Source organism: Dermochelys coriacea, chromosome 1, assembly GCF_009764565.3.
Source record: "Dermochelys coriacea isolate rDerCor1 chromosome 1, rDerCor1.pri.v4, whole genome shotgun sequence".
NCBI lineage: Eukaryota > Metazoa > Chordata > Testudines > Dermochelyidae > Dermochelys > Dermochelys coriacea.
The window spans coordinates 201,274,456-201,300,981 of record NC_050068.2 but is presented as its reverse complement, the minus strand read 5'-3'; the positions used below and the strand labels follow the sequence as shown (position 1 = coordinate 201,300,981).

Sequence of the window (26,526 nt, the reverse complement as noted above, 5' to 3'; positions counted from 1 at the left end):
CAGAAACATGAGCAGTGGGAAAACCAGAATGTTTTTGTGCTTTTCATCCAATTTGGGAGGTCCAAGCAGAACTTACCAGCACAAGACAGGTGCCTGCAGCCATGTAGTTTTGTCCACTGATCCCGGTCACTAGGGCATGAGGAAACCCGGGGTGCTTGGCCTGGATTCTCCATGCCTCTGTGTGTGTGTGTACGCACCCAGTTTTGCTTTGTGTTTGTTTATGCAGTGTCTGCCTTTTCTTTATTTCTTTTTCTTTTTCACATTTTCCTTCCTTTTTTCCTACTGTTTTACTTTGGGTTTGGGTTCTCGGTTGGGTTTTATTGGGGATGGGGTGAGGGCGGGCCTGTTTAACTTTTTTCACTTGAGCTTTCATTTTCCGGCTGAGGAGACACTTCATTGGAGTGTGTAATTTTAACACTTACGGCAAAGAATTTAAAAAAAAAAAAAAAAGCAGCAGCTTGGCAGACTAACCTCTGGCATGGTGACCAGGAGGAAGATTCTAGGGAGGTTTTGTCTCACTGCAATGTATACTGGAGCCAGATGGTGCTTTGCTGCCCTCTGAAGGTGACCAGCTAGAACTGGCAGCCACCAAGGTTTGACAAGAGCTTCCACATGCTATGCCCTCAGATATGCCAGGCTTATATAATTCTTTTATATAACCGGAGACAATGTTCTCGATTAATGGCAAAGTGGCTTTGCTCTCTGTTGCGTGATAGATGCTCTTTCTTTCTTGTGTGTGTCTCTTTCTCTCTTTTTTTTTTTCTTTTTCCTTTCTGGTGCTTGGACCCTAGAACAGGTTTTGTAAAATCTGTTAAATAAAAAAATAGGCAAGAGGCAGGACTATTTCTCAAAGGTATGATTTTGCTGTCTTAATGAGCCTGTATCTTTGCAGGACACATTGAGTGGGGATTTTGGTGGTGGAGAATATAGGAGAAATCTGGTTGTTTTGTTTATTTGCATTTACCAGGGCAATAGGCACTTCAGAAGAGGCTGCTGACATAGCAACCGTTCCAGCCGTTTAAGGAATTACGGTGATGGATGGTCCGGTACTCTGTTTGTAGAATGGTGCTGTGATATGGGGAAACTGGGTAAAACAACAGGAGAACCTTCAGTTCTTCTGTAACACAAATGAAGATCTCCCTGGGTGAAAAATAATGCATAGCTGTTGTTGTAGAGAAAACATTTTAAGAAGGTTCCTTTCTTCAACAGTTATTTGTGTTTTAAGTTGGCATCATTCTAGGCCAAATAAGAGCTTTTGAAATCAGGTTCCATTAGGTTGTACCTATAAACAGCAGTAAGTGACACATCCTGCCATCAAGGCAGGTAGTACCTGAATTGCTATGTTTACCCCCCATAACTTTCTGCTCACTTCCATGAGCACTGCACCTGCCTGGATCCAGACATACAGTAGGACAGCCAGTCTGATGGCCAAAAGTTACAAGTCATTGCTTCTCCAGGACAGTGATTTTGCAAATTAAACACTGCAGTTAGAGTTCCAGCTGTAACTTACTCCTCTAAAGAGGGAGATAGCATTTTCTAGGATTTAAAGCACAGAGATCTGGGCTTTTTTCCTTTCTGTGACAGACTGGCTGTATGCCCTTGGGCAAGTCACTTTCCCTCTTCATGCCTTAATTTTCCCACCTGTAAAATGAGGATAATAATGATTACCCTCCACACGTGGGATTTTTGAGGCTTCATTCTGGATGTTTCCAAAGTGCTTTGAGGTCCTGGATGGAGTGCACTAAAGAACTACAAATATTAGGCTTAGTAATTAAGGGCTTTCTTCTTTTCAGGGAGGTAGAGAAAGCCAACATGCAGTGTGGCTATTGCTGGTTGTGTAAGGTTCCAAATCTTATTGCTTCACCTGCATAGATGACCTCTGCCTCTCTAAATTACTCCCTTTCACCATCCTTGCCCCCTGCACCCATAATCTTCTTCACAAAGAGCCAGCTTAACTTTCACACTTCTTGAACTGGAAACAACAGTGTTCATTTGTTTTCCAGATACATTTGCTATATATTTCTGTATAACTTTAAATTCAGAGTGATACAGCATTGATTAATATTTGTCACATGGAGCTCAGACTGTGTAAAGTCCTCAGACATGTTTTAATTTATATGTAGTCAGTAGGGATACAGTGGGGAGCTTCTGACTTGGTCTATATGCTTTAATGTGGTCTCAGGGCCATTGCATCAGAGTGAAAACAAGGAGCAGCTTGTTTCCAAACAAGAGGCATGGAGTCCTCCCTGCTACCTCCCTTTAAGGAGAGGAAAAAAAGCAAGTTATCTTTAACAGATTCTAAAAATGCTTTTTCCCAAATATGCAGTTAGTCCCTTCAAAGGTTTCTTTGTTTATTTTCAGGAAGAAACCCAAGACAGCTGAAAACCAGAAGGCGTTTGAGGAGAATGAGATTACTCAGACGGGTGCATGCAGCGCCAAGCCAGGCCTTCCCTGCCTGAACCTTGAAGCTGTTCCACCTCTGAGCCCAGCCCTCACCCACTCATCACAGTCACCAACAAACCTGCCCGCACACACAGGGTCATCTGATTGTGAGTACACCAATGTACTGACGAGTCGCTGGGAGCTGGTGAAATGCCATTCCACACTGTGGACCAGCTTTCCCAGCCTGTTGTGTGTTGTTTCCATAATGTCATCAGCAAGGCCTCATCAGCCTTTCCCGTCTCCCTTTTTTTGGTCTGCTTATCTTCAGAATATTTTCCAGGAAGTTTTCTGTGATAAGGTTGTGATTATTCAATCAGCCTAAGAAAGCTGAGAGAGTTACACAGATCAGGTATGCAAGGCTAGCACTAATTTCTGTGAAGTAATATGTGCATGGCTCCCCAGCTCCCTCCCTACCTAGGACTGGGGTTCCTCATCTTCATGTAGCTGTTTTTCTCCTCATCCCCACTTGTCTTCTGACTGGAACCCCAACCCCACCCCAGGCCACAATGGAGGAGAGCAATTAGGGAAATCAAATCTCTAGCAGAACCCGGGCTGCAACAGGACTTCAGGCAAAGAATCCCAGTGATGGTCTATGAGGTGGATTGGGTTTAGCGTTGGGGACCTGGAAGACTCAAGGCCCAGTGCAACCAGATAGGCCAGACGCCTTTGCTGTTGATATGTTTTCAGTGTATTAACTCAAAGATGAGTCAGCACAGATTTCCAGGCCTTTTTAAAATGTTCTTTTCCATTTCATCCAAGACACCAAAAAAAAAACCCCAAAAACACCAAAACAAGGAAATGAGCAATTGGAACTGGATTTTGAAAAGGCAGAAATACACAGCAGATCTTCAATATATTAAAATTTTACAACCATCCCTTCATTGGGTTATGTCAGCCCTCACATTCTCCATTTTTTAGGGGACATAGTTTACCTCTTTTGGAGTGGTTTTAAAATATTGTAAAATTTACAAGGGGAAAAAGAAGTAAGATGAAAAAAACAGCTTCCAAGAACTCAGAAGTCAGCTAAAGTTTGCAGAGGTCAATAAAAAGAAAATCTAGGCATGGCAATAAAAATACCAGATAAAAAATAAGATATGATTTTCTTTTTTTAATTTAATCAACCTGCCTGAGGGCCAATCTTGGAAGCAAACAAGTTATTGGGATAATTGCTATCCAGATCACTTCAGCGGCAATTCATTCCTGCCACCTTCTGACTTTATTCATTATGAGCCTCTTCTTGAGATCTCAATTTTAATAGAACCAATAAACAGCATTGGGAGGCTTCCCTAAAGCTGGCCCAGTGACCTGGTAAAGAGAAAGAGACATGAGACAATGGAAAAGGAAGCACCATACAATTTGGTGCAAAAGGAAATTCTCTTAAAATCCGAGATGCTTGTCACTGGATAAGACTGGGATTTGGGTTTGTTTTGTAAGGTGGTTGAAGCATTAGATCAGTGTACCAGGTATCTGTATCTATTACAGCAAGTTACATGAGTCCTTATTTATTTTACATGTATTTGGAAAAGAGAATTTTATGGACAATATTTTCAAAACCAGATTTGGAACGTGCACTCACTATTTTACATGTGCAATCACTTGTGCATGAAAAAACAACAAACATTTACAAGGTGATCTTCCCCAGAGTATCTGGGTCCTCTGTATATGGCTCAACTTAAGAGCAATTTCCTGAATATAGGTAGCAAATCACCAAGACAGCCAGCTGCACCTCATCTTTAAAAGACAAAGACGAAGAAAGTCTAGGCAGTAGTTTGAATGCCAAGGGTGCTGAGGCAAGCAGTTAACAAGAAGTCTATGCAAAGAAATATATTATACAGTGCTCTCTAAGGGCCCCATCCTGTGTGGTGAGTGCCCCCTGTGTGGTTCTGTGTGCCATCAACCCCCGCTGAAGTCACATTGACTCTGCCCCATGTAGGATTGGGTCTTAAATGTTCTTATTCTTGGGCTTAGACATATTACCAGTGAGAGGAAATTCCTGAAGCAAGGAATATCAATCTAGAATGCATTGCCTCAAACTCCCATCGCCTTTCCTCCTGGGAGAGATTAGCTTAAGCGTTCCAGGTAGATGTAGGTGGAATGACAGTTCAGAAGGAGAAGTGCTTTCTGAGATAGCTGGGTCCTAGTTCATGTAGGGCTTTGCAGATAGAAACCAGTACTTTGAATTCCCTTGGAGTTATACCAGATAGTTAGATTTCTAAATACCTCATGGTGTACATGCGGATGCTGGTGTGCAGAGTGAAGAGTTGTGAAATGTGAAGAGTTTGGGTGTAAATTGCAGACATAGGCTAAGAGCTTCCATTGAAAATCTGGCCCTATATGTTCAGAAATAGTTACAAGGAAGCAATGAGGCTATTGTCAGATGGTGCACATATTCCACACACTTTCCTAATCCCCAAAAGAGCAAATGGAAAGAGTTAGTAGGGGCCAAAACCTAAGACCATACTCCACTTTCTACTCAGGCAAAACTCCCCTTGACTTCGATGCATGTAGAGTGAATAAGGACTTCAGAACATGGCCCCATGTCAATAGGTTAGGCTTTTGAAAGTGTAGATAACACAGGAGTTGTTCAAACATCAATGGCTATATAGACCTATGTTTGGGGAGTTGCAAAAGATAAGAACATTCTGGCAGAAAATTTCAACAAATGCTTAAGGATATAATAAAAATAAAGCTTCATTCAGACTCTGCTATATATACATATCTTAGCAGATGTGTCTAGACTCATAGGAATCTCACAGGAATAGTGCAGCTGAATTTCTTTGTGTCTATTGATAGTTAAAAGCATTATTCTTAGACAGTGGAAGGGCAAAGATGGCCCAGCTATGGAGGAATTTGTTCCAGATAAGGGAAAAACAACACCTTAGCAAAGAGTTTCCATGGGACTGAGGAGCAGGTTGGATGATTATTGAAAAAAATGGGTGGTATGGGGTTTATGATTTAAGAGGACACACAAAAGGGGGCTGGCCTGAAGGTAAATTGTCACAGTGAGTGTACGTCCAAGCAGGAAAGTAAGATAAGATGAAGAAGAAACATGGAACAGCAGTAGTAGGTGGAGGGCATGAAGGGATGCGGAGATCATTTATTTTTCATTGGGGCCCAACACAGTTCTTGCATATAGAAAGGAATGCACCTTTTAATCTCTGGCAATGGGCTTGAACCACAGCCCTCTGTCCATACACCCCCACATTTTGTGCCTGTCCAGATGCAGGTGAGGGCTTCACAGCATTGCAGACCAGGACAGAAACATTGAGCCAGATTCCATTTGCATTTTTTTCTTAAAATCTGACTTTCTTATTTTGATGGCTGTTTTCCTTTTAAACTCCACGGGGCCTCTAAGGGAAAGGGAGAGAGAGGGAGGCAAATACCCTTCAGGATTCCTAAACTCCACAGAGCACGGAGCTAGTGGGGAAGGAAACTCAGGATGGTACTTTTCCTGAGTAATCAATAAGGTTCTATACACCTTCCTTGTGACTCAGTGGGGCTGCTTTCCCTAGTGCTAGTGCTGGGTTTTGTGAAGTTGCAGGTTAGTGGAATTTTGTCATTTCCAGTTTTTATGTTTTAATCCTTCTATGTTCACCCTCTGAGGTTCTGTAGTAGAAACAAGATGGATGTGTATCCTCCTGGCCTCCTGTCTCCTTCTCCTGGGCTTCACTGCGCAGCCCTCCTACAGACTGCACTGGGATCTTATAGCCCAGACAGCACAGGGGAGATGCTGGGACACATTGTTAGAATGCACCTCAGGAGGGCCCCAGTCCTGTCCCATTGAACTCCAAGGGAAAACCCATGTTGACTTCCTTGGGTGCAGGGTCAGACTGCGTGTTCACATTAACAGTTATCTCATCTATATATTTTTTAAACTGCATTTGATATGGAATGGTATTTCAGTTACGTAGTCAATGGGTAAATTTTCAAAAGCACTTAAATGACTTGGGCTCCTAAGTTCCATTGGTGATTAAGTCAATGGCACTTAGGCACATAAGTCATTTAGGTGCATTTGAAAACTTTATGTAATGACCTTAATTGAGACCTTAATTGCTAATTCCCTTTTTGAGTGACTTTAATGTTAAGTTAATGAAGTGTTGTCTGGTCTCATGATATTTGCTGCTTTTCTTAAAGCCCCAGCTCCTGGAGTGAAATGATTACATGAGAATTTCAGCTTTCCTTTTTGAAAGAAAAAAAAAGAGTTTCTAGCGCTCATGGTTGCAGAGAGGAAAAAAAGAGTTTCTATCCCTTGTGGTTGCAGAGAAAAGCTTGAAAATATGTCCCCAGTGTATCCTCAAGATTCAAAAACCAGAAGGCAAAGAGAAAGGGCCAGGATTTTATTCATTATTTATTTATTACTCCCAAAGATTTTTGGACACTGTGATGCTTGTGTCTGTGAGTCACATTACACTCCCTTAGATATGTTACAGCTATCCACTAACATTTCCCAACTATTTTCCTGACTCTAAGGTAAAATGTGCTGGTCTCTCTGATTCTCAAGGTCACCCATTAGTATCACTCTTTAAAGGCGTGAGTCACCCTGTAATCCCTCAATTACATACTTGTACTACGTTTCAGAGTAGCAGCCATGTTAGTCTGTATTTGCAAAAAGAAAAGGAGTACTTGTGGCACCTTAGAGACTAACAAATTTATTAGAGCATAAGCTTTCGTGAGCTACAGCTCACTTCATCGGATGCATTTGGTGGAAAAAACAGAGGGGAGATTGATATACACACACAGAGAACATGAAACAATGGGTTTATCATACACACTGTAAGGAGAGTGATCACTTAAGATGAGCCATCACCAGCAGCAGGGGGGGGAAAGGAGGAAAACCTTTCATGGTGACAAGCAAGGTAGGCTATTTCCAGCAGTTAACAAGAATATCTGAGGAACCGTGGGGGGTGGGGTGGGGGGGAGAAATAACATGGGGAAATAGTTTTACTTTGTGTAATGACTCATCCATTCCAGTCTCTGGAAGGATGCTGAAGGATAGCCACTCTTAGTCTGTAATCGAGTGACCAGAGAGATTGAAGTGTTCTCCAACTGGTTTTTGAATGTTATAATTCTTGACGTCTGATTTGTGTCCATTCATTCTTTTACATAGAGACTGTCCAGTTTGACCAATGTACATGGCAGAGGGGCATTGCTGGCACAAAATGGCATATATCACATTGGTAGATGCGCAGGTGAACGAGCCTATGATAGTGTGGCTGATGTGATTAGGCCCTATGATGGTGTCCCCTGAATAGATATGTGGACAGAGTTGGCAACAGGCTTTGTTGCAAGGATAGGTTTGTTGCAAGGATCACCAATGGACTGTAGTTTCCTCAGGAAGTCAGTGGTGTCTCGAAGATAGCTGGGAGTGCTGATAACGTAGGGTCTGAGGAGGCAGTCTACATAGCCAAACAATCCTGCTGTCAGGGTGCCAATGCCTGAGATGATGGGGCTTCCAGGATTTCCAGGTTTATGGATCTTGGGTATTTTCGACGTCTCTGACTCAAGGAATGTTTCCAACACACCTCTGACCAACATATTAACCCACAGAGACCTTCCTACCAACACTACAAAAAGAAGGATTCTGGGTGGACTCCTCCTGAAGGTCGAAACAGCAGCCTGGACTTCTACATAGAGTGCTTCCGCCGACATGCACGAGCTGAAATTGTGGAAAAGCAGCATCGCTTGCCCCATAACCTCAGCCATGCAGAACACAATGCCATCCACAGCCTCAGAAACAACTCTGACATCATAATCAAAAAGGCTGACAAAGGAGGTGCTGTCGTCATCATGAATAGGTCGGAGTATGAACAAGAGGCTACTAGGCAGCTCTCCAACACCACTTTCTACAAGCCATTACCCTCTGATCCCACTGAGAGTTACCAAAAGAAACTACAGCATTTGCTCAAGAAACTCCCTGAAAAAGCACAAGAACAAATCCGCACAGACACACCCCTAGAACCCCGACCTGGGGTATTCTATCTGCTACCCAAGATCCATAAACCTGGAAATCCTGGACGCCCCATCATCTCAGGCATTGGCACCCTGACAGCAGGATTGTCTGGCTATGTAGACTCCCTCCTCAGACCCTACGTTATCAGCACTCCAAGCTATCTTCGAGACACCACTGACTTCCTGAGGAAACTACAGTCCATTGGTGATCTTCCTAAAAACACCATCCTAGCCACTATGGATGTAGAAGCCCTTTACACCAACATTCCACTCAAAGATGGGCTACAAGCTGTCAGGAACAGTATCCCCGATAATGTCACAGCTAACCTGGTGGCTGAACTTTGTGACTTTGTCCTCACCCATAACTATTTCACATTTGGGGACAATGTATACCTTCAAGTCAGCGGCACTGCAATGGGTACCCGCATGGCCCCACAATATGCCAACATTTTTATGGCTGACTTAGAACAAGGCTTCCTTAGCTCTCGTCTTCTAATGCCCCTACTCTACTTGCGCTACATTGATGACATCTTCATCATCTGGAGCCATGGAAAAGAAGCCTGAAAGGGGGTTTCAAAGAGGATAGCTCTAGACTGTTCTCAATGGTAGCAGATGACAGAACGAGGAGTAATGGTCTCAAGTTGCAATGGGGGAGGTTTAGATTGGATATTAGGAAAAACTTTTTCACTAAGAGGGTGGTGAAACACTGGAATGCGTTACCTAGGGAGGTGGTAGAATCTCCTTCCTTAGAGGTTTTTAAGGTCAGGCTTGACAAAGCCCTGGCTAGGATGATTTAACTGGGACTTGGTCCTGCTTTGAGCAGGGGGTTGGACTAGATGACCTTCTGGGGTCCCTTCCAACCCTGATATTCTATGATTCTATGATTCTAAGCCCTTGAGGAATTCCACCATGATTTCAACAATTTCCATCCCACCATCAACCTCAGCCTGGACCAGTCCACACAAGAGATCCACTTCCTGGACACTACGGTGCTAATAAGTGATGGTCACATAAACACCACCCTATATCGGAAACCTACTGACCGCTATTCCTACCTACATGCCTCTAGCTTTCATCCAGATCATACCACACGATCCATTGTCTACAGCCAAGCTCTACGATATAACCGCATTTGCTCCAACCCCTCAGACAGAGACAAACACCTACAAGATCTCTATCATGCATTCCTATAACTACAATACCCACCTGCTGAAGTGAAGAAACAGATTGACAGAGCCAGAAGAGTATCCAGAAGTCACCTACTACAGGACAGGCCCAACAAAGAAAATAACAGAACGTCACTAGCCATCACCTTCAGCCCCCAACTAAAACCTCTCCAACACATCATCAAGGATCTACAACCTATCCTGAAGGACGACCCATCACTCTCACAGATCTTGGGAGACAGGCCAGTCCTTGCTTACAGACAGCCCCCCAGTCTGAAGCAAATACTCACCAGCAACCACGCACCACACAACAGAACCACCAACCCAGGAACCTATCCTTGCAACAAAGCTCGTTGCCAACTCTGTCCACATATCTATTCAGGGGACACCATCATAGGGCCTAATCACATCAGCCACACTATCAGAGGCTCGTTCACCTGTGCATCTACCAATGTGATATATGCCATTTTGTGCCAGCAATGCCCCTCTGCCATGTACATTGGCCAAACTGGACAGTCTCTATGTAAAAGAATGAATGGACACAAATCAGACGTCAAGAATTATAACATTCAAAAACCAGTTGGAGAACACTTCAATCTCTCTGGTCACTCGATTACAGACTAAGAGTGGCTATCCTTCAGCAAAAAAGCTTCAAAAACAGACTCTAACGAGAGACTGCTGAATTGGAATTAATTTGCAAACTGGATACAATTAACTTAGGCTTGAATAGAGACTGGGAATGGATGAGTCATTACACAAAGTAAAACTATTTCCCCATGTTATTTCTCCCCCCCCACCCCACCCCACCCCCCACTGTTCCTCAGATATTCTTGTTAACTGCTGGAAATAGCCTACCTTGCTTGTCACCATGAAAGGTTTTCCTCCTTCCCCCCCCCCCCGCTGCTGGTGATGGCTTATCTTAAGTGATCACTCTCCTTACAGTGTGTATGATGAACCCATTGTTTCATGTTCTCTGTGTGTGTGTATCAATCTCCCCTCTGTTTTTTCCACCAGATGCATCCGATGAAGTGAGCTGTAGCTCACGAAAGCTTATGCTCTAATAAATTTGTTAGTCTCTAAGGTGCCACAAGTACTCCTATACTTGTACTAGTAGCTCAGCAACTTCATTCATAGTTCCTTGATGAATGCCATCCATTGCAGTTTAATTTCTTAAGAATTCTATTACCCCGTTCTTTATTTATTTATTTGTTTGTTAATTTGTTTTATAATGTTCTCCTGGACAGTGCCATCACCTTCATACCCCGGGATCATTTTCCTTGCCCCATCATTCTCCATGCTGAAAACCAGTACTAAAAAAAATCACATAGATTGTGAAATTTCTGTGTCCTCTTTGATTACCCTGCCTTTTTTACGCACCGGTGGCCTACCTAGCCCACTAAGTCTCTTACTTGTCTATTTAAGCCGTCTGTCCAGGCTATCTAAGGTATTTCTTAGGCACCACTCATTGCCTTGTGAGCTCCTTCTTTCTGATGTATTTAAAGAATTTGTTATTACAGTACTTTCTTTATACCTTCAGCTATTTTTCTTAAAATTTCCTCTTCAATTCTTTAATCTCCATGTTACATCTTGCCTGGTACAGTTTATGCTCTGTTCTATTAGCATCACTTAGGCACGATTTCCATGTTTGGAAGGAAACTTTTTCAGCCTTAATAAACTCTTGTGCCTTGTTACTTAACCATCCTAGTGTTATTCCACTTCCTTTTTCAGTTGTTGCTATTGTCCTGGGATATGCATATTGATCCTAATAAAGGATTTTTAAGGCCACCTCCCTGCTGATTTTATGGATTTTAATTTCTTATAATTTCCTTTCAGGCTCTTTCAAACTAACTTCTTCAGTTTTCTTAATAATCCTTCTCCTTGAAGTTGCATGTCAGATCCTACCTTGTGATATGATCCTCCTGCAAGGGTGTCAAACTTAATAATATTCTGGTCTCTGTGATTTGATGGCTTAACTATACACATTTCCTGAGCCACCTCCTACTCAGGTGTGTGAAGACTTTTAGTTAAGAGTAGCTCCTTCCTAGTATGCTCCAGAATGAGCTGTCTCACACAAAAATTATATGTCAGCAATTCCCACATTTTTGAAAGGTGAGTCTCCCATCAAGAAAATGAAAAGCAATCACACCCCTTTCAGCACTGCCACGTGGTATTAAAGGCCTGCTCATCTTAAGGTACACACCTCCTGTGCCCCTTCTGGCTAGTCATTTGCACTCCCTTAGGATGCACAACCCGCACTTTAGGAAACATTGATTTAAGGGATCAAGGAATTATTAACCAGACCATGTCCTGTTACCCAACTACTTTGGGTAACCGAGGCTTACAATTATTGGTAGGATAGATTTTGTTGTCGTTCTGTTCTCTCATCACTCTGAAGTCTCCGACTTAGGAACTTTTTGCTACCCTCATTCAGCGTTCCAGACTCACTTGCTCTACATTTCTCTTGCTTTCTCTCTTGAAAGCAGCCTTAGTACCTTGTGCCATGATCCCATTCAGTCATTCCAAATAGGGTAGGGCCTGGTCAGCACCTGAAGGAGAGGAAAAACCCAGGTGCTACATGAAGAGATGTCCTTGACTGAATAGGGCTCTCACATGGGCTGTGCTGCTGGAGATACTAAAACTTAAAATTGAGATCCTAGTCATTACAGTCCATAAATGTTTGCAAAGCATTTTCTCATTCTCTGGTGGAAGGTACTAGAAAAGATCATAGTATTACTGTACATACAATATGCTTTGAACTACTAGGGGGGGGAAATAAGGTATGTGTGATTGAAGGGTGCCACCCAAACTTCTGACCGACCTGCTGCTTTTATCAGGGATACTATGTCTTAACAGCCTACTGTGTGATGATTGAACACAACTGTCTGTTTATGGAAGCATTGTGCATTTGGGTTCCATAGCAATTCAAATATTACTATTTATAGTGGCACCAACAGTGCGTTCAGTGCTGTCTCAGTATTTATGTTTGCTGTGAATGTTTTTGTTGTTTCATGGAGTCATTTATGAGCACAAAATAACATGAGATCTAGTCTTACATTTCCACCATTCAGGAACTGAAATAAACAGTGAGACGTCTAGATTTCTAGTTAATTCATCACTATAAAAGGTTCTTTGAGGTATTCTCAAAGCCCATGGCACATGTAAAAACAAATACTAGAACCCTCACGCATCCCTAGTTTGTGCAGTATGCTTGGCTATGTTAAACACTGAAAAGATCTCTGCATAGGTAGGATACACAGCATACCCTGAACCAGTATGTGACATGTGGGGCTAATGCTTCTCCGAGAAAGCCCCCAAGAGAGAAGTAGTGTGAGTTAAAAGTAGTCTCCCAAAAGCTATTTTTCAGTTTTAACCAGTGACAATGGCAATTTTGTACATCTATTAAAAATCTTGAAAAGGTCTTTACACCTAGAAGAGAGGGGTGGTAACATATAATTTATTGATGTTATACAGATAGAGAAAAAAGACAAAATAGATTTTAGGGCGGGGGGGGGAGTGTGCTAGAGGAAATAAAAACAAAAAGGGTGATTTCTCCACACAGATTCATGGATATCTTAGAATCATAGACTATCAGGGTTGGAAGGGACCTCAGGAGGTCATCTAGTCCAACCCCGGCTCAAAGCAGGACCAATCTCCAACTAAATCATCCAAGCCAGGGCTTTGTCAAGCCTGACCTTAAAAACCTCTAAGGAAGGAGATTCCACCACCTCCCTAGGTAACCATTCCAGTGCTTCACCATCCTCCTAGTGAAAAAGTTTTTCCTAATATCCAACCTAGACCTCCCCCACTGCAACTTGAGGCCATTACTCCTTGTTCTGTCATCTGCTACCACTGAGAACAGCCTAGATCCATCCTCTTTGGAACCCCCTTTCAGGTAGTTGAAAGCAGCTATCAAATCCCCCCTCAACCTTCTCTTCTGCAGACTAAACAATCCCAGTTCCCTCAGCCTCTCCTCATAAGTCACATGTTCCAGTTCCCTAATCGTTTTTGTTGCCATCCGCTGGACTCTTTCCCATTTTTCCACATCCTTCTTGTGGTGTACAGCCCAAAACTGGACACAGTACTCCAGATGAGGCCTCACCAATTCCAAATAGAGGGGAATGATAATGTCCCTCGATCTGCTGGTAATGCTCCTACTTATACAGCCCAAAATGCTGTTAGCCTTCTTGGCAACAAGGGCACGCTGTTGACTCATATCCAGCTTCTTGTCCACTGTACCCCCTAGGTCCTTTTCTGCAGAACTGCTGCCTAGCCACTCAGTCCCTAGTCTGTAGCAGTGCATGGGATTCTTCCGTCCTAAGTGCAGGACTCTGCACTTGTCCTTGTTGAACCTCCTCAGATTTCTTTTGGCCCAATCCTCTAATTTGTCTAGGTCCCTCTGTATCCTATCCCTACCCTCCAGCATATCTACCACTCCTCCCAGTTTAGTGTCATCTGCAAACTTCCTGAGGGTGCAATCCACGCCATCCTCCAGATGATTAATGAAAATATTGAACAAAACTGGCCTCAGGACCAACCCTTGGGGCACGCCGCTTGATACTAGCTGCCAACTAGACATGGAGCCATTGATTGCTACCCGTTGAGCCCGATAATCTAGCCAGCTTTCTATACATCCAGCCCATACTTCTTTAATTTGTCATGAAGTTAAACTTCTTTAACCTTATGCAATCATGTTGAGTTTAATAGGTGTACCTTGTGCTGTGATCCCTTTTAGTCATTCGGGAAAAGGTAGGACCAGGCCAGTACATGAATGAGAGAAAACTCCTGCTTAAGGTGGTGTTCTTGACTGAGAAGAGTGTGGGATGTAACTGAGGGCAGAATTTGACCCACAGGTGATAACTGTTATTCACTATATTAGTATCCCCTGTTAGTGTCAGTATATATAGCACATCAATTTTTCTAAATTTTTTCAAATGTTTTACTGGAATATTAAAAATTGCAATATCTTCTTATTGTCATAGATCAGTCTAATAACATCAAATAACCCTAAATGTAGCCTATGTCACAAGATGTCACAAGGTGTCCTAACAGTGCACCATCTATGTATTCTTCTGTGTTTGCAAGCTGCATGTTCATATAGCCGTCGACAGACACCAGTAGCCCTTGTACTCCATCCCCCACTTCAGCTTCACCATCACTGGCTTCCCCTTCACCCCGTTCAGGAAGGGCTTGAAGTTCAGGGGCAAGCTCGTGGTAATGCAGCCTGGCACAAGGCAGTGGTAAAAACAAAAATTACTCACAGGGCCGCAGTGCGCCCGCTAGAGTCTAGGTTGGAAAATTTATTGCAGCAGCCAGTCTTACTAGTTAAAAATTACCCTTTAGTTAACAGATCAAGGTGATACATCAAAAGACTAACCAAACAAAGCATTCTTCTTCAGGTGTTGTCCCCATGGGTGCTCCACTGTAGGTGCGGCAATGCCTTTGTGTCTGGAGTCGGAGATCTTCAGTGCCCATCGGACCACACATGCGCAACTTCCCTCCCTTGCGCTGTGCACTTTGTGGTCTGACCACCCTCAGTTACTTCTCTACCGCCTGATATCTGATGGTAGCTTCTCTCCAGACAGAAACCCCTTTCCCACTTCTGGCTAAAGTTTTCACAAGGTGCTTCCCCACTCCAAGTTTTTCCAATCAGCCACTATGTCTGTAGATAAAACAAATTCCACACACTACTTCCCTATAAAGCCTCCTTTTCCTTCACAGACTGCTACAAATACTCCCTATAGAGGGATCCCTATAGAGGGATTATAGGGATACTCCCTATAGAGGGATTGAGTAAAAACCTTCTAAACAGGTAATTATCTTAAGGGGGTTTAATCTATATTTTCCTTTTAACCAAAGCCTTTCCTTTTAACCAAACCAAGGCTTTTAGACTTACTGTATTTAACCACACTCAAACTGAAACACTTCCTCCCAGTCTTGGGAAAAGGTAATGATACAGGGGCAAATCCAGAGATGCCTAAAGATTAACAGTTCCCATTTTGGGACATGGTCGTCAGTGCAGCAGTGCCAATTATTACATTCACTCCCCTCCTCAGGACTGTTTTCATTGATGATATAGATCCCTGAAGTCAAATGCAGAGAAAAGAGCAAGAAGAGCCCACACTCATCTTTCTTATGGGGCTTCAGTCTCATTGGCACCTTGAGGGTTTGGTCAAAGTCCATTGAAGCTAATGAAAACATTCCCAGTGATGTCATTGGGCTTTCAATAAGGACCTTAAAAAAGACAGATACATCACCAGGGATGCCCACATTTTCCTGGGAGCAAATTCTTCCCTTCTCCAGTAAACATCCCTCCATTTTAAACTTGAAGGAAAAACCCTCAAAGACACAGTAACTTCATGGGCATTGTTGGCTCCATCTCATTTGTTCAGTAGATGATACACTGTAACAAGTACAGCATATCCTATGAGTAAGACAAATTGGCTCTGTGAGGGAAATACTAGCAATAGAGAACACCCGGATTTTAGTCAAACAGCCTTAAACCCATAGCAGATAAATGAAATCGGGACCAAATTTGGATTTGGTGTAAGCAGGTCTCACTCCTGTATTTTTGGGAACAGGTGAGCACAGCAAAAACAGTTTTCATTGAGACATTAAAAAGTTCAGTAATAAAGACAGTAGCAGTAATAGTAGCTTGAATTCTCATTTGAAGAAATGGTGCCATCATGTGGCCATTGTGTTTTGTTTGTTTCCAATTATGGGAGGGCACTTTTATAAACTGTTTTCTTCTATTGGGGTTGGTTTTTTTTAATACGCTGGGGCGGAGGGGAGCATAGTGTAAATCCGCGTAACTCTAGTTAAGTCAATGAGGCTATGCTGATTTTTACCTGCCAGGGATCTGGCTTGGAGTTTTTGATTTATCATCTGATTCCTTGCTGTTTTCTGTCCAGTTTGCCGTCAGTCTTGGAGATAAAAATCAGCAAACCCTGCACAGGACTGAGAGAAGGGAAGTAAGTGTGTGTGTGTGTGCATGCGCGCATTTATGCTGGAGGAGGTGGTGTGTGATTTAAAACCAGAAAACAGATTACCTCTGTTTATCTAAAATTGAAAGGATACAAATGACTATAGGATAAATGCCTTCTGCTCTGTGCCTCCTTGTGGGTATGAAGGGCCCAAAGCATAGTAGTGCTAGTCCAGTTCCACTGTGCAAGGATGGAAGAAGGAATCAGGAAGCCTGTTTCAAGATCTACACCCCAAGACAGAGGCAATTTTCAGTGGTAGATGGGAGGAGAGGCCAGGTACATTGCATGTGTTTTTAAAGCATTCCCCTGAATTGCAAGGAACTGTAAAGGTGCAGGATGCTGCTTACAGGCAGGATGCTGTGCTGGATGGACCTTTCATCTCTTCTACTCTCCCTGTGTTCCAAGAGTACATGTCTGAAGAGAAAATGTGAGAGCTAAATCCTATTTCTTGTAACAGGAATAAATCTTTTAACTTAAAAATAGTTGGGCATATCATTGGTGCTTAAAAACCTATGGTCACCAAGATACTGTGAAAGGAAACTGCCACTTATAACCAGTGCATTGCAATTATAAGTAGACTGCAGAGTGTCAGGAGACATGGGTGGGGATGAAGGCTTTGAAAAAGTGTAGGAAGAAAACTCAGTGTCTTCAAGCCTGGAGAACAAAACTCTAAAGGAATCAGAGGAGCTAATACTTGGCCTGTCTCTGGTGCCTTTCATCCAAGGAATTCCAAACAATTTGTAATGGTCATTTAAGGCTCACATCCCTTCTGTAGGTTAGCGCCAGTAGTATTATCCCCATCTTACAGATGAGGAAACTGAGGCACAAGAGAGTGAAAGACACGCACCACCAGGTAAGCTGGAGTAAACAAGCACAGGGCAAGCAGAATCCTCCTCCCATCCTGCAGGCAGAGCATGGAGTAGAACCATGATGGCTGCTCCTCCAGCCCATGGGGCGATGGAGAGGCTGCCATCCCCAGCATGGGGTTTGTGCTTGCTGGAGGTAGGACGTTCAAATCCTGGGCACCGCACAATTTTATTTGAGGAAGATCCTGTATTTAGTCTTTGTTTAGATGCCAAATGGATTCATTATAATTGGGCAGACGAGCAGGGAATTGTGCAGGACAGTTTACGCAGGAAAGGAGAAGAATCTGTGCTGCATAAAATAAAAGTAAAAATCTTTTCAACTAAGATTTCAAGGCAAAGATAGGAAATCAATGGGAAGTGCAAATTCTTGCTCATTTGCCAGACACCTGGAGAGCTTCTACGTTTTTTATTCCATGTTGGGGCAAGGGCTGTTTTCTTCCTTTCAGATAGATTTAGTTATTGGGCTAGAAAATCCAGAGATGTTCGGTGGATTTTAGCAGACAGTCCTTTCTTACACAGAGTACATTACTGACATGTTAATGGTTGTTATGCTAGTAAAAATACGGTACTTCCTGTTAGATGTAGACTGCTACATATTTTGATTCTAGCAACAATCTGGTAGGGTTAAAGGCAACTTGAGTAGTGTCAGCTGGTGTTTGTTTTAGACAGATACTATACAAAGAGATACTGATTTTCAAGATGTTCAAGCAGATGATAAGGCAAAAACTCCAGTAAACCTTTAAAGCAACAGAAAGCCGGGGTGTTCCTGGTTAGCTCTCACGCAGAGTTTGCAAATGTTCCTCCATCCTCCCACAACTCCCTACCAGCATTTCCCCTTAAAGTCCCCTTTCGAGGAGGCCACACGGTCATAAGGACCAACCTGAGCAGGACAGGATAGACTTCCGAGCATTTTGATTTGAAAACAGATCATTCCCGTGAGCAACAGAAAGTTCTCCCACTCGGTTTGGCTTCAGGAGGTAGGATCCTGCTAGAGGCCAGGTATATAAAAGCACTGAACTGCATTACTCTGGTTGTATTTTGGTGTATTTCCATTGAAATCAATGGAAGGTAAAACAGTGGTGAATCAGGCCCACAAGTTATTAAATGAAAAGGAAACATAGTGTAGTGGTTAGGGTGTTAGCTGAGGACTTAGAGACCTGGGTTCAGTTCCCTTTTCTCTTTGACCTGTTCTTTATCATGTGTTATATTCTGAGTCAGAATCAAGGGGTTGACTACAAATCTTTTGGTGAAATTTTATGAAAATATATTAGCATTCCATTCTAGGTCCTTTCCAGCTCAGGAAATTCAAAATATTTAGGAAATTGACTGGTTCCTCCTCAAAACATAGGACTACCAACATATTCATGTGTTTTGATGTGAATGCTGAACTTCAGCTGAACCAAATGTCAAATTTATGAAATCTTCAATTTTTGACTCCAAAATAAAGTTCCTTTTCACTCAGAAGTGGGTTTGCTTTTTAATGAAAACCTGTAAAATTTCCAATTTTGGGGAGGGTGGGGGCAACATTGGACAATTTCTTTAATATTAAATGAAAAAAATCTTCAAATCTGGAGGATTTCTGTTGCTATTTCACGCAGTCCTAGTGAGAATGTGGTTCCCATCTCAGAAGGTTAATATGGGGAAACATTCACTAAGACTCCAGTGTATTTCAGTCTAGATTTCAGAACATCAGGACTGCAGGTTTAATGTGCCACTGTCTTCTAAATGAGAGCAGGAGTGCTCAAATGAATCAAGCAAAGCCTCATAAGTGGTACTCAACCTGCTGCTCCTCTGTCTGCTCTAAATGCAACACTGAAGAAGCACAGTAATGACTTGTTGAATCGGCAAAGAGAAGACGCTTGAAGTAACCACAGCAGCAATAGCAGATACACAGGCACCCCTTTGTAAATCAGAGTTCAGGATTATTGGCCTCCCACAATTGTTTTGAAGAGTCAGAAGATTGTGTAGCTCCAGCATTTGTGGAGCAGTTTTGTAGAACCAGAAATTGCAGGTTTCCAACAATGCTTGTAGGGAAGCAGAAGGTTGCAACAATAGTGGGCTAAGAGGAGCAGATGCTGGGACCCAGCTGGGCTGAAGTAGCAGAATAAGGTTATATTAGTTTGCTCTGATGGGGCATATAAGAGCTAGTCTCTGGGCCACTGACACACAGTGAGTAAGTGGCAAAACCAAGAAGAGAACCCAGGATTCCAAATTCCTAGGTTCCTGGATTATACACCCCTCTGAGTAGGAAGTGGCATTTTGATGATGGATGGGCACTGACGGGAGTGTGAGAGTTAAATACGCTTTTTCAAAGAAATTAGCAGAAAAAACAGGTTTATCCAGTGTGACATTTCAGGAGAAGCACTAATATGCATTGTGACAGGCATATTAGAATCTTGCATAATGACAGGTTTCAGAGTAGCAGCTGTGTTAGTCTGTATTCGCAAAAAGAAAAGGAGTACTTGTGGCACCTTAGAGACTAACAAATTTATTAGAGCATAAGCTTTCGTGAGCTACAGCTCACTTCATCGGATGCATTTGATGGAAAAAACAGAGGGGAGATTGATATACACACACAAAGAACATGAAACAATGGGTTTATCATACACACTGTAAGGAGAGTGATCACTTAAGATAAGCCATCACCAGCAGCAGGGGGGGGAAAGGAGGAAAACCTTTCATGGTGACAAGCAAGGTAGGCTAATTCCAGCAGTTAACAAGAATATCTGAGGAACGGTGGGGTGGGGGGGAGAAATAACATGGGGAAATAGTTTTACTTTGTGTAATGACTCATCCATTCCCAGTCTCTATTCAAGCCTAAGTTAATTCTATCCAGTTTGCAAATTAATTCCAATTCAGCAGTCTCTCGTTGGAGTCTGTTTTTGAAGCTTTTTTGCTGAAGGATAGCCACTCTTAGGTCTGTAATCAAGTGACCAGAGAGATTGAAGTGTTCTCCAACTGGTTTTTGAATGTTATAATTCTTGACGTCTGATTTGTGTCCATTCATTCTTTTACATAGAGACTGTCCAGTTTGGCCAATGTACATGGCAGAGGGGCATTGCTGGCACATATATCTACCAATGTGATATATGCCATCACTCCTTACAGTGTGTATGATAAACCCATTGTTTCATATTCTCTGTGTGTGTATATAAATCTCCCCTCTGTTTTTTCCACCAAATGCATCCGATGAAGTGAGCTGTAGCTCACGAAAGCTTATGCTCTAATAAATTTGTTAGTCTCTAAGGTGCCACAAGTACTCCTTTTCTTTTTGCATATTAGAATGTATCCCAAGGGTAAAGTAGCAGGAGTAGGAAACTCCTCTTGGGATCCTATCATGACTTCAGTGGGAGTTCAGGATACTCTGCACCATTCAGGAGGTGCTCAGCACCTCTCAGGATCAGGCATTTGGTATGCAGGCGAAGAAGCTCACAGCCAATATCTTCAGAAAAGAGAGGAATCCAAGTCAAAAGTCCAGGGCTAGATTCTATGCTACATCTACTGAGTGATACAGCAAAGAAGACACAGCCCAGGGAGATGGGGTCACCTTTGCACCCTCCAGGTTCTGGATTTATATTAGCCCTATATTCCTACTGAATAGGGAGAATTCTTCTCCAGCCCCTTGTAGCTCTTGCACGCAGCGTTGACCCTCCAGATCTTGATTTAGACCAACTCCAATAGAAGAGTATTTGGAGCCAGAAAGCAAAGCCCATTTACAAAATTTGAATCTAAGCCCAAAATCAGATTTCAGACTCTGCCAAAGTTTGAGCATGTTTGGATGCAGAGTTTTGGGTTTGGCCCATCTATTTTTCAGAAGTATAAGGTTATTTGTGATGATCAACTAGGTCTAGTTAATACTGTATAAATATCAGTCTGACAGATTTCCAAACAATTCTCCATTGCGACTGGGGAAAATCTAGGCAAAGCCTGACTCCAGCAGAGAAAACTCTTCTGGGATATAGGCTCATCTTTCTTTTTGCCCTTCAGGTGAGAAAGTGAAGCAGGGCCATTCTGCTCCGCCCTGCTGGTTATCCACATTAAAGATCCCCTTGTATGTTTCAAAAAAGAATAAGGGATAATGCTGGTGTCCTGCCCACCATTCCCTTTCTGAGTCAAAGAGGTTTAAAGTACAAGGTTGTCTGTAGAGATACTGCTGAGTAATAATGGCTTCTGTGGTTGCCCACTCACTGCACCTCTAGCAATGTAATAGTTATTACATTGTAATGAACTTTGAGATATCATGATGAAGAACACTATAGAAAATCAAATTCTGTGATTTTTTTCAGCTGTCAGCATTGAAGAATCGAGCGTTTACTTTGCAGTTGAGGACACCTTGTCGCCACACAGTAGAAACTTACTACAGTAAACAAGCTTTAAAGTACTTAACATTAATGGGTGGCCGTAGCAGTCTTCAGCACCACTTACATCCCCTGCTAGCTAAACTGTTACTGAAGGTTTCCAGGGATCATTTTCTGCATTTGTGTTAAACATACGGCCACCTTTATTGGCCAGAACTGCCAAACTTTTCACAGCTCTCTCTGCAATATTTTTGCACATCGAAATCCACATTCAAAACTGCTCCATAATTCAGCTTCTCATCACTACTATCTACATTTTCCATAGCATCTTCCAGGAGACTGCTGCCTGTTGTTTCCTTCTGCCATCCCTTTCCCATATAGTACTTTGCATCAATGTCTCTTAGTCTCATTTTTATTCTAATGTTAAAACCCTACTTCTTTTTGGACACCTGCAGCATAAAGGTCAGCGGGAAGTGCTGGATTCAGGAAAGCAGTAAACTAAACATTTGGTCATTTATTACGCAACAGAAGTCTTTCCCCTTTCCCATACCAGTGGAGGATGAATTCCATGCATATTTCTGTGAATAATATGACAGTTTAATCAATACATTTGCTTATGGGAAAACTGAGCATTTTTCAGACATGCACAGTAATACATTTCACCTTTATACCATGACAGCTTCATATCCCAATTCCAGGAGAGCTGCAAATGTGCATAATCTGTGCAAAAAAAATATTTTCTTTCTTTCTTTCTGAATGGGCCAAATGCCTATTCATTGCCTATCTAATGGCTTTTGCATTTTTACACTCTTTCTTTCCTACCCAGTTTCTGAATACCTGTCCAATCAGAAGTTGCTTTCACAGAACAGGGACAAAACCCTCCGACAGTAGCTTCTCAGAATGAGTCTATATGCTGCTGTTCACTGGGTGAAAAGAAAGGGAGCACTTAACAAAGGCTGCTTGAAATTTCACAGAAAGGTTTCCCACTGTCTTAACTCTAAAATGAGTGGCAGGCCTGGGACTAGACCGAGACCGCAGTCTTTTCCCCTGTGCCAGGCATTCTGTGCAGTGACTGGTGTGTGTGTGTGTGTGTGTGTGTGTGTGTGTGTGTGTGTGTGTGTAAGCATATTTTCATTACACTTTATTCTGATACCTTGGGCTTGCAAGAAATTGACACCCCTCTCTGTATTCTTTGTAACTAAGTAATGTCTAATTTAGATTCGGACCCACACTGCAAAGCTCACATTTTGTGGTGGTATCTGATGTAGGACTTTTTGTTTGGCACATTGTATAGGTAAGGGACAGACACAAAGGTTGGGTCTGAATTCAGTCTTCCTTAGAGTGTGGAAGGTGCTCTTTGGACCTGGAGCTTTGATTCAGGCCAATCCCTAAAGTTAATGTGCTTGCCTGGGTGGCGTTACTACATGTTTGTACTACTAGATTTTGTGTATTAGCATGTTTGACAATATGGCAAATGATTTGTTTTCAAGCTTTCTGGGATTGTCTTTACCTTGGATAGCTACAGCTATATCTAGTGATGACTGGCAGACAGAGACCCAGAAAGAACTTCATCATATTCTTTTCATGCTTTTCTGCCCCCACTCTCTCCCTGTTTCTCCAGCGTATCCCCAGTCTCTCTTGTTTGTCCTAGTTATTCGTATTCCAGCTGAGGCTCTCATAGGTATGGGCACTTCAGCTGCAGGTCCCTTCACTCTCACACAGTGGGGCAGGGATCCTTTTGACATTTGTAATAGGTGTGTAGACTTGGAACCTGGGTGTGGTGACTGGAAGGAAGGAAGGAAGGAGATAAATGAAATTTTTGTAGTAAGTCACTAAACAACGGATTTTCAAACAAAAAGTTTTGCCATGATGCTAGTAACCAAAAGCCATTACTGTCTGTCTGCTCATTGGCTTGTATATGAAATGACTCGGGGGGGGGGGGTCAATCCAATTCATAGAGGACAGAGGGACTACCACCTCCCTAGTTATTCCCCATTTTGTAGTTTCGCATTTGATTTTTCCTTCCTGAATAAAATACTCTGTACTTACCTTTATTGAATTTCATCTTTTTGATTTCAGACGAATTCCCCAATTTGTCAAGGAGGTTTTGAATTTTAATCCTGTCCTCCAAAGTGCTTGCAACATCTCCCAGATTGGCGTCATCTGCAAATTTTATAAGTACACTCTTCACTCCATTATCCAAGGCATTAATGAAAATATTGAATAGTACCGGACCCAGGACTGGCCCTGTGTGACCCCACTAGATATGCCCTTTCGGTTTGACAGCGAACCATTGATAACTACTTTTTGAGCATGGTCTTTCAACCAGTTGTACTTAGTTGTGCACCCACTTTACAGTAATTTCATCTAGACCCCATTTCCATAGTATGCTTATGAGAATGTCATATGGGACTGTGTCAAAATCAAGATATATCGCTTCGACTGCTTCCCCCTAACCACTAGGCCAGTAACCTTGTCAAAGAAGGAAATTAGGTTAGTTTGGTATGATTTGTTCTTGACAAATCCATGCTGGCTCTTTCTTATAACCCTATTATCCTCTTGGTGCTTACAGATTGATTGTTTAATAATTTGTGTGAGTATCTTTCAAGGTATTAAAGTTAGGATGATGTGTCTGTAATTCCCCAGGTCCTCTTTGTTCCCCTTTTTAAAGATAGGTACTATGTTTGCTGTTCTCCAAGATAATTGCTAATGGTTCTGAGATTGCTTCAGCTAGTTCCTTAAGTAACCAAGGATGAATTGCAACAAGCCCTGCTGACTTTAATACATCTAATTTATCTAAATATTCTTTAACATTTTCTTTTCCTGTTTTGTCTTGTGTTCCTTCCCCCTTGTTGTTTGTTTTGAGTATCTGATCACCATTAACCTTTTTAGTGAAGAATGCAATAAAATAGGCATTAAACACCTCAGCTTTCTTGATGTCTTCAGTTATTAACCCTCATTCCCCACTAAGTAGAGGACGTTTTTGTCTTTCTCTTGCGCCTAATGTATTTTTAAAACCTCTTCTTATTGCCTTTATGACCCTGGCTAAGTATAACTCATTTTGTGCCCTCACCTGTCTGGTTTTGCCCGTACATGCTTGTGCTATTCTTCTGTATCCCTCCTTTGCAGTTTGCTCAAGTTTCCAGTTTTTGTAGGATTCCTTTTTGATTTTCAGGTCATTAAAGAGCTTCTGATGGAGCCATACTGGCCTCTTAGAGTTCTTCCTATCTTTTCTTTGCATTTGGGATAGTTTGCAGTTGTGCCTTTAGGCCAGATCTCCTGAACTTCTTTTTTCCCTTAGGTTTTCTTACCGTGGGAGCTTACCTGCCAGTTCTCTGAGTTTGTGAAATCTGCTGTTTTAAAGTCCTTACTTTGTCCTTACTCTGCTTTTCTCATGACTTTCTTTCCTTAGAATCATGAAATCCGTCATTTCATAATCACATCACCCAGACCTTCAGATTCGCTATCAATTCCACCCCGTTGGCAGAATCAAGTTTAAAATGGCTGCCTCCCTGTTTACTTCCTCCTCTTTCTGATACAAAAAGTTCTTCCCAATACATTTGAAGAACTTATGGGAAATGTTGTGTTTTGCTGTATTACATTTCAAACAGATATCTGGGTCGTTAATGTCCCACATTACAACCAGGTCTTGTGTTTTGTGTATTTGTGTATTGCTTGTTCTAGAAATACCTCATCCACCTCCTCTTTTTGATTTGGTCGTCTGTAGTTGACCTCTACCATGAATCATCTGTATTTTTTATCCATTTTATCTTTACTCAGAAACGTTCATCTGGTCTGCTTCTGACCTCCTTCTGGATCTCAGAACAAGTGTATTTATTTTTGATGTGTAATGCAACTTTTTATCCTGCCTATCCTTCCTGAACAAGCTATACCCTTCTACTCCAAGGACTGAATGGAGCATAGATACAGAATTTCCCTTTTCTTCAGGTTAGGGCTTGGGAATCCTAGAGGGATGTATGAACAAAGCTTCCCTGATGCTGCTCAAGTTATTCACCTGTCCTGTGAATAAACAGCAGACTTCAGTCTCCAAGGGTTGTCAGTCCAGCAACTTTCACCAGCATTAAATTACTTTCAAATAAATAAAGTTGAACTGAAGTATCTTCTCCTATGAATGTGTTTGCAAAAGTCCAACTTCCAAACTAATGTGGGCTGCACTGGTGCATCAAAAGGAGAAGGGACTCTCAGCACCTCTGAAAATCAAACCATACGTTTATAGAATCAGCCTGGTGCTTCCGGGATATTCCCTCCAGTGTTCTTTGGATGTGAGAGGTAACCATTTTGATTTGCTAAGCAAGGTTGTTGTATGTCTTGCTGTTATTTAATAAATCATTTTTATAAAATGGAATAAAATTACAGGGAGAATTGGTTTTAAAGATCAGTTTGAATTAAAAGGATACCTCATGATCAAAGCAGATTGTGATAGGTATGTTTTGACCTAGCAGAACTTGTGAAAAAGAGAATGTCTTGTGTATCTGCTCAATTAGACATCCTCATGCCCTTGTCCAGGGATGGCCTTGAAGAAAGGAGATGTCATCCCTTCAACAATCAGCCACAGCACACTCCCGCTTCTGCAGGGGCCCTACCCGATAATGCCTCCAAGTTCTCTGTCTTTCAGAGAGAGATTCCTTGTGTTTTATCTTGAGTTCATCTTGAATTCTCATGTGATCTGACACATAAGGATGTGTCCATGGCTGGCCAGGAGGATTCTGGGAGGTGGTTGTTTTGGTGTAGGAGGAGGAAAAGACCCACTCACATTACTTGGTGTGGTACCTGCAATATCTATGAGTGAATGCCTGTGAGGTAC

At 42.2% G+C, this 26,526-nt stretch overlaps 1 protein-coding gene across 22 annotated transcripts in view; it reads left to right on the top strand.

Moving 5' to 3' along the window:
• ZBTB20 (zinc finger and BTB domain containing 20) overlaps window positions 1–26,526 on the top strand; it is a 636,327-nt gene that overhangs the window by 595,281 nt on the left and 14,520 nt on the right. For all 22 annotated transcript variants that reach the window (XM_043512102.1, XM_043512062.1, XM_043512053.1 and 19 more), the window contains one exon: window positions 2,362–2,549. In XM_043512102.1, the coding sequence (XP_043368037.1) occupies window positions 2,362–2,549 (188 nt within the window). The remainder of the gene's footprint in view (window positions 1–2,361; window positions 2,550–26,526) is intronic.